Raw genomic sequence first — 13,057 nt, forward strand, 5'->3', positions numbered from 1 at the left:
GTCCTACACTCTTTGAATTAGTCTGTAATTTTTTTAAAATTACAGGGGCTACTAACAATCGCAAACCAAGTCGTGGCTTTGGAATAGGCAATATGACAAGAAGTAAATTGCAGGCAAGCTTACCAAGTTTATCGTGTAATATCAGTCGTCCGATCTAAGTTCATCAACATATCCTTGGAGAAAGAGAGACAGTAATAACAAGTAATGCGGTTTTATAGGATTCCTCCACTCTTCCATGCCAATTTGGCAGACACAGACAAAGAAGTCTGTAATAAAAAAAAAAAATTCAAACTTTTCCTCCTTTTTCTCTAATTAATTGACCTCCATTACTGTTCTCTGTTTATTCTCCTATTTTCCTACTGAAATTCTTCATCAATGAGCGGGAATTGGACCAACCCAATTTCGAAATTCAATCATAAAACCTAAATAGCAAGTTTGAGCAAAAAAAGAAGGTGAATTTTTTGTTTTTTGGTACCAAAAAGATTAAATCTTTATTTTTTATTCTTGAGCTATCTTTCGTTCTTTCAGTTCTCACATGCTCCTTTGCGTTTTTTTTATAATAATATAAGAAAAAAAGGAGAGGTGAGAAGCTAGAAAACAAGGAATAGAACCCACATTATCTGCTCTGTTATAGTAGTTATTGTTTGTATTATTTATTTATCCACTGACATTCCACAGATTTTTTTAGGGGGTTTGTGTTCATTGTTTCAAATTTATAACTTAACTGGTTCCTATCTGATGTCGAGGCCCCTTTTTGCCCTCAGTCAAAGGTAATTGTTTTATGTCTTTTGTTTCATGTAATTTGAATTAGTTTTCCCCATTTTTTACTCAAATTCTAGATTAATCCCTCATATTTGTGATTGGGATTCTTCTGGGTTTTCTGGGTTTGTTCTATGCAACCATCACATTGATACTGATTTATGCTTTTCTACTCTTTATTTGGGGATTTGATGGTTTTCATAAGTTGGATGGCTTCCATTTTTTGGATCAAATAGAGGGTAAAGGTCAAAAGACCGTTAATTTTGCTTTGAGTTCACTTTTTTCTTCGTGTTGTTTGGGTCCATCATCAAAAGATTACAGCTTTTGTTGTTGTTTGTTGGATTGGGTGGATTTGAAGCAAAGCTGATAAAATGGGGAAGGCAAAGTCATCTTTTTTATTATATTTTTCTGTTAATGTCTGAGTTTGTTGAGAGAGGAGAGGATAGAGTATTTTGGGTTTTAAGGTGTCCGTTTGCTGCATTCACAATATGCAATTGAAATTTCTTCTGAACATCTGATTTTATGATTTGGGTGATCTTCTGGAGTTTGTGGTAACTGTTAGGATAAGGTATGTCTAGAATTCTAGTTAGTTTGGTTATTTTAAGTGTAATAGGGATGGAAAACTTACTTAAAGTGAGTTCTACTAGGTAAAAGATTATATTTTTAGTTCATGTTTTAAGGGTCGTTTTAGTTTTGGAGGTTGTGTTCTTGAAATATGCATATGTGTGAGCTTTTGGTGTAATCAAGTCTCGCAGGATTTTAGAGTTAGAACTTGGGTAAAGAATCATATTTCCTTACTTTAATCAGAATTAGCCGAAGCAAATCTCTTGTTATTGTCATTTCATATCTAATTTCATGTTCGGCATATCAAGCTTATTATGATCAATAACAGATTCATTCCTAACAATAACTTTATTAGTACATTGGGAATCATTTGCAGATAAACATTATTTGATGACATAGAAGTGGACTGATTTCTGTGATGGAAAAGCGGAAATTGTTATGGAAGTATGGAAGAGGAAGTCTTCGGAGAGGAGCCCCGGTGAAACTGAGAGTTCAGGGTCAGTATCTTCACTCTCTGAGCGATTCTCCGATGAACAGGTAACCGGAGCTAAATTACAAGTTTCTTAATGGCTTTTCAGCTTTATGGTTACTTCCCGGCGCAAGTTCTTCAATGTCTCTCAATTAAGCTCTTATCATTCACTAAGACTTTGGAAACTAATGATGAGTTAGGCAGCTTCCAGTTTGCTTTGTTTCTTCTTTATGTCAATAAAAAGCACATCTTGAATTATGGAATTCGTCCTCTATTTATAGGGGAAGACCGGGGCTTCGAAGTTGCTTCCGAATTCGAGTAAAAGTCAAAACAATATTGAACTTGAATCAGAATTGATCTCTTTCTGGTTTTGGAGCTTTTTGGACCTCTAATCCTTCTTGAATTGAGATAAAAACACCTGTTTAGTCCTCTTTTGAAGTGTAACAAAGGTTCCCAATTAGTTAGATTCAAATTTAAAAAAAAAAATGCACTACAAACCCGAACCACTGTAGAGACATCAACTTGAGGCCTGATTTTGAAAATGTTGAAGTCTGAACTTCGTAAAATGTAAAACACAAAGATTAAACCTGTCTTAGCTTTCCATAGAACCTTGAATCATTACATTCCGAACTTGTATGAGGAAGTTATGCCCTGAATACAAAAGACTGTTGAACCTGTCTCGCTTCTGATATTTGAATGCATTTTTGGATGACTTCAACCCTTGCAGCTTGGCAAGTTTCCATTTAACTCGTCGAGCCAACTCCATTTTTTTACATTTTGATTCTTTCTTCGTTTCAATTCAATGAGATTCTAAATTGATGTTACCTAAGAACATGAATTTCCACTTATAAGCTCAACTTGCACCAAATTAGCATAAAAACACAATTTTATACATGAGAATTAACTAAAAATAAGATGAAAATATGACTTATCACAGAAAATACTCCTTTTTCAATGGATTATTTATACATATGAACGTAAATGCCTTCCGTTTTATTTGTGAATTCCCAATTTTTGCGCTGATTCTGTGGTTTTCGCTCATTTTTTCTCACCATTAAAACAGGACACTTCCAAGGCATCCCTTACTGAAGATTCTCCTTCACCTGAAGTCACATCAAAGACTGCAGAAAGGGACGAATATGTCAATGATAGGATTAAGAATTTAACAGTAAAGTTATCGGCCGCTCTTGTGAATGTTAGCGCTAAAGACGACTTGGTAAAGCAGCATTCCAAAGTTGCTGAAGAAGTTGTTGCAGGTGTGCAGTTTATACTAACATTCGGGCTATTTTCTTTGTAATACTATCACAATAAGCGATTACAATTAATGTATGGATTGGTTGTTGATTATTTGATATGCGTAACAAGAAATTAGACATGCAATCACAGGAAGCAGAAGTTTACGTGGTTCAGCTATTTTTGCCTACATCTGCGTGCGAGAAGGAGCACATAATTTCATTAGTAATCGGCAAGTTAATACAGTAACGAGGAAATTTCATCATTTACCAAGTCTCTTAGCTCTCAAATCTCAAGAGACTTGGTTATATCTAAAAGCTCACACATATGCATATTGAAGTTTGTGCTCTTGCGAAATGCATATGTATGGGCAATTAGGTGTAATCGGGTCTCATGAGATTTGAGAGTTAGAGACTTGGGAAAACGATGAAATTTTCATACTATTGTACCAACTTGCCAATTACTAATGAATTACGTGCTCTTCCACAAACCACCTAAATATCTTGTTCTTGTGATTGCATTTCTAATTTACTGTTCCACATATTGAGCTTGTTATAATAAAAAAACTGATGCAATTCCTAACACGTCTGTTAGTTTTTCATGCTTTAAGCTCATAAGTTCAAATTTCAGGATGGGAAAAGGCTGAAAATGAAGTATCAGCTCTGAAGCAGCAACTCGAAGCTGCGGTCCAGCAGAACTACGCATCTCGATGGGGCGCTGAAGGAATGTGTAAGGCAGCTAAGACAAGCAAGAGAAGAGAAGGTGCAAAAAGCTTTAGCAAGGAAAACATGAGAATGGGAATCTGCCAAATCTGAACTCGAGAATCAGCTTGTTGAGTTGAAAGTCGAAGAAGAAACAGCTAACATCATCTCCTTCTCAAATGGATCCGGATTTCTACGAGAAGCTCGAGCATTTGGAGAGAGATATTGCGTCCCTGAAGATTGACCTCTTTGCTCTAGCTGAGGAGCTAGAACTCAGAACAATTGAAAGTGACTTGAGTACTCAGGCAGCCGAAACAGCAAGCAAGCCACACCTGGAGAGCATAAAAAAAGTGTCAAAGCTTGAGGCGGAGTGTCAAAGGCTAAAAGCTGCGGCTTACAAACCAACATCACTTAATGATCATAAGAATTCTACTGCTTCTTGGATTTACGTTGAATCTCTCACAGATAGTCAACCAGACAGTGAGGAGAGGCTTAATGCAGCAGAGTTGGATACTCGAAAAATGTTAGAGCCATACAAATGCAAAACGAGTTGCTCAGACTCGTGGGCGTCTGCATTGATTGCTGAACTTGATCAATTCAAGAACGAAAAGGCGAAATCTTCCATTATCACCATCAGTTGAAATTGATCTCATGGATGATTTCCTCGAAATGGAATGGCTTGCAGCTATGCCTGAGCCTGAAAAGCCTGAAACACGCAATGCAGGATAACAAGCCATTGCCAAGCAATCTGTTGATGCTGAAAACTCATTAAGAACTGAGCTCGAATCTCTGATTCGTCGAGCAACTGATTTGGAAGAAACATTGCAGAAGATGGAAGGCGAAAAAGTTGAATTAGAAGAAAAGTTACTCTTGGAGAGAACCGAATTGGAAATGACACTCACCATATGACGGGAAACGAATGAAGAACTGCGAGGCATTGTCAGCGGAAATGAAGGTCAAGTGCAAGGCATTGGAAGAAGAACTCTTCAAAAAGAAACAGGAAATTGAGCTCCAACAATCTGCTATCTCAATTAACGAACCAAAGCTAAAGCAGGTAAGCATTGAACTTCATTTCTCCATTACATAAGCTTGATTAAGGAGCTATACGACTCGTTATGTATGTGACCAGAGCGTCTCACGACCATTTGAGGCCCTAAATGATATATGAATTTGAGGTCCTTTATACATAAATAAAATTTTAAACATACATATATTTTATATAATGTCTTCCCTAAAAATACTTTACAACTTTTAGAAATATATGGAAACTAAAACAAAAGGGTAAAATAATAATAATAATGTTAATTTGTCTATTTAAAAATTGTTCTATCCTTTTGAATTACACAAACTAAAAATTCAATGTTCTTTAACATATCATTTTAAATAGATAATATAACTAATCCATTTAGGACATGTTTGGTTCAGCCGTTACCTAATAGGTGTTGCAGTTAGGTGTTTATTGTTAGCCTGTTGATCAGAAGTGTTTGGTAAAATTGTGATTTGTTGTTGCTGTTAGTATGTAAAATTTTTAGGGTAAATAATTTATTAGTCCCTATATTTTCACTTAATATAATGTTTAGTTCTCATATATTAATAACACACGGTATTAAATAGTGTGCTAGGTAAAAATTAAGGACTAATAAATTATTCATCCAAATGCCTAATATGGACATATTTTAAATTAATCAACAAATAAATTATAAAAATAAAAATTATAATAAACAAATTAATAAAAATAATTAAATAAAAATTAAAAATAATTATTTATTGAATGAAATAAAACTTTATTGTTTTGGAAATAATATTATAAAAAAAGAAATAAACATTCAAGGAGAATGTGTTTGTGGAAATAAAAAATAATAATTTTGTCAATATCGAATAAATAAAAACAACTGCTCACGAAAAACTTCAAAAAGCTGTTGTTTCCATAAAAAAATGTTAAATGATGATATATAAACCTAACCAAATGATGCATTTCCTGCGATTTGGAGTGAAACACTAAATGTTCTTCCGAAAAGCTAAAACACTCTCTTAATGTTTCTTGAGATAGTGTAGAAAGTAAATTAAAATAGGGTAAATAATTTATTACCACTTTTTACCTTACACACTGTTTGGTCCCTCTATTTCGAAAAACACATAACGTTCTTATCTTTTGTCAATATTAACCATTTGGTCCTTCTGTCATTTTTTAGATTTTTAACCGTTATATTTAGCATAAACGAACAGGCAGAAAATAACAGAGTAATATGTCCATTTTGTATTATATTATGGCTGTTCTGCAAAGCTAAGATATATTCGGTTAAAAATCTTAAAAAAATAGATAAAAAAATTAAAGGGTTAATATTAACAAAACGTAGGAACCTTATAATGTGTTTTTAAAATAGAGGGACTAAACAATGTGTTACGTAAAAAGGTGAGGACTGATAAATTATTTATCCATTAAAACAAATTAAATCCAAAAAATTATAAAAATATATACAATAAATTAAAAAGTGAAAGAGGTAATTTTGTACTACTAAGTTATGAATATGTCAGAAGAGTTATTATGGAAGTTTCATTTTGATCACAGAGGATAAAAAACGTTAGCATTTTGATATCGAATCCATGGAAAAATTTATATTCTTTGAGAAACCAACATTTAAAATGTTAATGGAAAATTATTTATTTATTACTATATTTGGTTTCCTAGGCCGCGGTCTCTATTGTCTAAAAACAACGTGAGATAATCTTTTCCCTTTTAAAATATTTTTTTAAGATGAGTTGGACTTTTATTTATAACTTAAGTTAATTGGTAAAGTTCAAAAATAGCTTAGACGCATTCTATAGCATCGGTTTGGTTATTAAACGAACTCAATTCTTCCTCAAAATTAAAACCGAACCATAACCAAACAAGTTTAATAACCAAATACAATTGAACCGAAATTGATTGATTCTGTTACTGATCGATGATCGATTAAAATTTATTTTGACATGTTAAAAAGATAAAAAAATGTAATATAAATATGAAACAAAGAAAGAGTAGCATATTAGTAGTAACTAGTATATTATAGGCATACTATTCATTTGATCCTCTAAACTAAGACTTCAAAGTCGATTAGGACTTTAAACTATCAAAATCATTAATTGAATCCTTGAACTAAGCGAAACTCGTCAATTGAGTCATCATCTTACCCTAAAATCAGAAAATGTGACTGTTTGACATGGACTGTGGCGAAAACAGGATTGGTCCTTTGTTGGGGCCAATTTTACACTAGAGCACATAATTCGTTTTTTTTTTTTTTTTTGCTCAAATTTTTTCTAAATATATGCGTGTTATCATCTGAGTGGTCCAAAACCATTTTTACGTATCAATGTAAAACTTCTCAAAATTAAGTTAGATTTATACTACAAAGTAAGATTGAATTGTTTTGAACAAACTTACAGAAATTTATCGCATATCATACATTAATCAAGTTAGATTTGTAACTAAATACAAACTCAATGAGTTAATTCACCACTCTGAACCTTAATTTGTTAGGAACAGGGCTGGCAAAACCATCTATAGTAAGGGTAGTTTCAACCACCGGGGTGGCCGGAAACCGTTCATGGTAGGGGTGGTTCCGGCGGCTGTGAGGGCCTGGTCCCTCTAGGTCCCCCTTGTCTCCGACCCTGACTGTAAATCTCTGTATTGGAGAGGGCTTGAAACTGTTCAATCGAATGATTTTGATACAGATCGGTTTCAGGACGAGTTAGTTTTGATCGTAAACTAACAAAGAAGTTCTTCTCTCGCTAAACTAGAACGACTTAATCTCGGGTTTACGACCTAATTCCGTAGGAAATCAAAGATCCCCAATTATTGAAAACCTTAACAAACTTCACAAAGAATAATATAGAAAATTATATTGATTAAAGTTGCATATACTTACAAATATAGGAGTTTATATAGCTCATCAAAATGAAATGTAAAGGACTAAAAAGCCTAACTAGGGTTACAAAATAATGAAGAGTGATGAGGGTAGAGTAGGAAGGAAATGCCAAAATGACATTTAGGAAATTAAAATTAAAAGGACAAACAATAAGGTTAAACTGACATAAATGTAAACAAGAGATGTAAGGAATTGTTTTATCAAAAAAAAAAAAAAGAGATGTAAGAAATTTTGACAGCTTTTTTCGTCGCTAAAAATCAATATTTCGTGCTGAAAGTGAATTTGCAGTCACAGAAAATGAACACGTTGTCGCCAAAAATGGAGCCACTCACCCAGCTCTCTTTTTAGAAGCTTTGGACAGGAGCAGCCCCACATAGACATGTCACACGCCGTGTGGGGGCAAATCCGGCCCATTTCAGTCATTTTCCTGAAGGAAAATAGACAAATCTAGACACAGCGGAAATATAAAATTTTATATATTTTATCTATTTCTCTTTTCCCCAAGATCCGTTAATCTTTATTTCATATAAAGAGGGATTAAACAAAATACCTTTAGTTTGATGAACTATCTACTGTTGGTAATGAAGTGCCAACGTGGATTGAAGGAAAATAGACAAATCTAGGCACAGCGAAAATATAAAATTTTATATATTTTATCTATTTCTCTTTTCTCAAGATCCGTTAATCTTTATTTCATATAAAGAGGGATTAAACAAAATACCTTTAGTTTGATGAACTATCTACTGTTGGTAATGAAGTGCCCACGTGGATGTCACGTCAATCACGAACACAGTCACGAACACAATCAAGAAACCAAAAACGAAAATTGATAATAAACCAAATAGCAACCAAGAATAGATTGCCTCTAACGGTATCCACACGAACAAAGAAACGAATGGAACGAAAAAGTAATTTATCAAATGAGAGACATTAAGAACTTTTCTTCTCTAAGAATGGAATGATCGAAATATGTACCATAGGAGTGTATTTATAGTGTTGGATTCTTCTAACTCCTATTCTCATAAAGTTTAATTAATTAGACTTTCAATCCCAACATTTATAAAATAACTTACATCTATTAAGTATAATAAATACAACTTCAATCCCATTAGAGCACTTCAATTAAGTTACGATATTAATTTAGAAATATAATCAAAATTATACTTCCAAACAATATTATTCTTTTATTTAAGTTAGGATAATAATTTAGAGATATAATCAAATTATACTATCCAATGAATATTATCCTTTAATTGATTTAACCATAAATATAATCTAATTATAATTATCTACATAAATCAATAATTCAACTTAATAATCCCCTATATATATATATATTTCGGCCCATACATGTCCTCCCTCTCAAAATTATCATTCCGTCCAATTCTATGTGTGACCCATTAGGTTCTTACCGCAGTTAGCCATATATGTTTATTTAAATTACTTTCACCAAACCTATTTAACTAAACATATAACGGAATGAGTGCGCAGACTGTTTTTACCAGAATTGTCACATTCCCCAGAGCGATAAGAAGTCAGGTTGATTCTGACAGTTACCTTTCCGTATTAGGTCCAGTATAATTCGATCATTCATCAGCTATATCCTTAGACGAAACTTGTAACAATAGAATATGTCAAGTTACATATAGCGAGGCGTCTGTTTTACTTGTCCATGTAGAATTAACTCTGAATAGATAGGTTAAGTGAAATCTTCATTTTTACTCTTAACTCTATCACCTTGCAAGGATTTCAGTTAATTCACCACAAGCGGCTCTTTGGATATATCTCCTATTTATCAGGAGTGACGAATGCTCAATCTATCATTAACTATCCTGCAATTATTTTATGTGATATCCGACCCTGCTCTCACACACCCCAGGTCCTCCCATGTAGTGGATCGTGCTCGCACAGAATCAAAGTATCACACTCCATAATCCAGAATCACTAATTAACGATTGTTTGAGTCTGATGATTACTTATACCTACTAACACCAATTATCTCAAGTCAGGTCCCAATCCTAATGAACTCATTCACCGGATCCATATAACTGTCTAGATATCTTCATATCTAAAACTTGTGAGATCAGCTCTCTGTCTCGACAGAAAACACTGTTACATGCAAGCCTCAACAGTAATATGTCAACCTCTTTAACATATTACTTGACTTGGGTTGATTTTAAGTTTATTGACTTATTATAAAGTACAATCTCATTTCATGTTTGTATGAACACTTTATAACTACTTTAAATAAATTTGGGATTACTTTTACTTACAAAAGATTAATATCTTTCATATATAGTTTGAATCATACTATATCTTATTAAACAAACGATTTAAATAAACAATTTATTTATTAATATTTATATCCTAAAACAATTTTTTATAGGACATAAACCCCAACATTCCCCCACGCGTCCGATCTCGCCTCATGTCTCGCCCGATTCGCCGATTTATTTGCCGCGACTCGAAACCTTGAGGAAATGCTCTGCATCATTCACTCGCTCTTAAAAAGAACTTGATCTCAAGTTGCTCGTTACGTACGGGCGAAACTTTTAAGCTTTGAGTGGACTCCAAGCTCTCAAATCGAACCGTTGCATTGTTCGAACTGATCAAGAAGCTCATTCCACATATCTCAAGATCCGCCTTCTTCACACGAACCTTCCCCCACATTTCAACTGGTGTCTTACCCCGGTTCTCATCCTCCGGGTGCTCGTCTCCCAAATTTCTACCGGCATCGAATGGTATATCTTGGCAAAGCTTGTCAATCCACTTCCCAACACTTGTTTGGATGCTCTTCCAAGTCCCCACATTTTGTCGGACCACCCCCGGATCCCCTCGGTCTCCACATCACTAACTTGGGAAGTCGCCACAACCTTCTTCCGCTCATAGCCGACCTCAAATGGAATGTCCCGGTGACACATGTCAACCCAATTAGAAGCCATCTCTTGAGCACTCTTTAAGACCCTAACATGACCTTGAGTTGAATATGCTCGGACTTCTCTATCACTCACTCCAGTAGCACGGCTACTAGGCTCAACCTCTACTTGTCCATGACCGACATCAAATGGAATATCCCGGCGACATTTGTCAACTCACTTCATAGTGAGCTAAAAAACACTAGTATTAGCTCACACTTCAAGACGCATCCTTTTACTAACTTGGCCACTATTCCTCAAGTCTTGGATTTCTTCCATCTTCTCTATATCCCCCGGAAAGCAAATTCCTTTTCAATAAGTACTCCTTGAAGTTCACATTCTTCACTACAAGATCACCCCTCATGGACTCCTCATAGAATAGGTTCTCTCTCAACATACACAACAAAGATACCAACACATATATTTCAACAAAGCACAAAAGAATAAGTTCAGATTTTACCAAGTGAGTGACTTGATTCCTTTGCGTATTGTATGTGCTAGGCGTCTCGGTTCTATCAAAAGGCATTATAGAGTAACCTTCATCCTCCTCTTTAGAGCTCAACTCACCATGTGTAGGGCTAGGTGCACTATCTCTCGGATCCCATGCTATGTCACATGGTAACTTTCTCAAAGGTGGAAGCCCTTTAGGCTGCTCGTTGAAAGACACGCATTTGTCACCTTCGAACATCGGCTCAACTTCCTCTCTTTCAACCTTGCTCTTCCCCTTCTCAACCTCATTCCCCTCTTTGGAGTTGACTTCATTAGGAGAGAGGCTAGTTATCTTATCTATGGAACCCAAGTCAATATGACCGTTGTCTCACCCGCTCTACCGATGCACTCATTCACATTCAACTCCCGAGTTGGACAAGCTCTCAAGGCGGTCTTCCTTTTCTCACTAGGTGAACTCTTCATAGGCATAAGGATGTTCCGGATTCCGTCTTTGCGTATGGTGTAGGTATTGCTTCTTCCCGCATGTGAGGCATCACAATCAAATTGCCATGGCCTACATAATAGCATGTGACAAGCATTTATCTCCACAACATCACATATAGCTTCATCCCGATAAGTCCCCAATGGTGAAAGGAACCTTACACCGGTGAGTAACTTGAAGCTTTTCCACCTCGTTGACCCAACCAAAGCTGTAAGATCTAGGATGTGGCTCAGGAACCAAACCAAACTTACTCAAGACAGACCGACTAATGATATTCATTGGGCTTCCTCCATAAATTACCACCTCACATTTCTTCCCAAGAACTAAGCATCGAGTTCTAAATAATTGATGTCGTGAGCTATGTTCCTCTTCACTAGACATTAGCACTCTCGTCACCGAATACACATTATGTTCATCGTCATCATCATCACCTTCATAGGTATCTTCATTTTGGCTCCACTCATCACTTCCCGACTCATCTTCATCTTGGAACCAGCCTTCTTCATCATCATAAGTATCTTCGTTTTGAGTCCGATCAACATCCTCCAATTCATCATCACAATGGAATCCATCTTCATCATCTTCGTAAGGAGCCCCGTGTCGATTCCACTCAACGTACCGATGCTCACTCTCATCATAATAGACTCCATCTTTGTCTTCTTCATAAGCGGCCCCATATTGGTTCCACTCTTCTGACGATTGTTCTCATCATGGTAAACCCTATCATCTTCATAATATGCATTCTCATTCTCATGATAATAAGATTCACCATCCCCACATATTTCATCTTCGGAAGCATGCTTTCTCTCTCTCTTCAACCCCATCCTCGAATTCACTTTCATAGTAGTCATGTTCAACATTTCTTTGTAGCTCATTCTCGGATTGGTTATCCTCTTCATCAATCTCCTCTACTAACTCCTCTTCTTCATGATAACATTCAAATTCATTTCCCTCTTTGTCCACGGTCTATCTTTTCCCACGATCTCTCGTTTCCTCTCATTCCTCCTCATAATTCGAACCGGTTGTTTCACTTGCCAAGTTGTCACACTCATAAGACATGCTACATCTCAACATGGTTGAACCACCAACATCTCTCCCATTGTCGAAAGAAATCTCCGTTAGGAAAACGATCGGCTCTGATACCAAATGATACAGATCGGTTTCGGGACGAGTTAGTTTTGATCGTAAACTAACGAAGAAGTTCTTCTCTAACTAAACTAGAAGGAGTTTATCCTGAGTTTACGGCCTAAATCCATAGGAAATCAAAGATCCCTCCATTGTTGTAAGGTTGAAAACCTTAACAAACTTGACAAAGAAGAAGATAGAAAATTATATTGATTAAAGTTGCATATCCTTACAAATATAGGAGCTTATATAGCTCATCAAAATGAAATGTACTCAAAAGCCTAACTAGGGTTACAAAATAACGAAGAGTGATAACGGTACAGTAGGAAGGAAATGCCAAAATGGCATTTAGGAACTTAAAATTAAAAGGACAAATAATAAGGTTAAAATGGCATAAATGTAAATAAGAGATGTAAGGAATTGTGGCTGCCTTGGTCCCCTTGTCTCTTAGCTTT

General features: G+C 35.4%; 1 protein-coding gene across 2 annotated transcripts in view; it reads left to right on the forward strand.

Annotated features, from left to right (window-relative positions):
* Nucleotides 1-260: 260 nt before the first annotated feature.
* LOC136208678 (transcriptional activator DEMETER-like) overlaps nucleotides 261-13,057 on the forward strand; it is a 29,681-nt gene continuing 16,884 nt past the window's right edge. The window contains exons 1-3 of one of the 2 annotated variants that reach the window (XM_065999784.1): nucleotides 261-452; nucleotides 679-770; nucleotides 1,700-1,860. In XM_065999784.1, the coding sequence (XP_065855856.1) occupies nucleotides 1,742-1,860 (119 nt within the window). In that variant the 5' untranslated portion in view covers nucleotides 261-452; nucleotides 679-770; nucleotides 1,700-1,741. Of the gene's footprint in view, nucleotides 453-678; nucleotides 771-1,699; nucleotides 1,861-4,363; nucleotides 4,781-13,057 lie in introns of those variants that run through there. The other variant, XM_065999785.1, reaches the window with a different exon arrangement.

Source organism: Euphorbia lathyris, chromosome 10 (genome assembly GCF_963576675.1).
Source record: "Euphorbia lathyris chromosome 10, ddEupLath1.1, whole genome shotgun sequence".
NCBI lineage: Eukaryota > Viridiplantae > Streptophyta > Magnoliopsida > Malpighiales > Euphorbiaceae > Euphorbia > Euphorbia lathyris.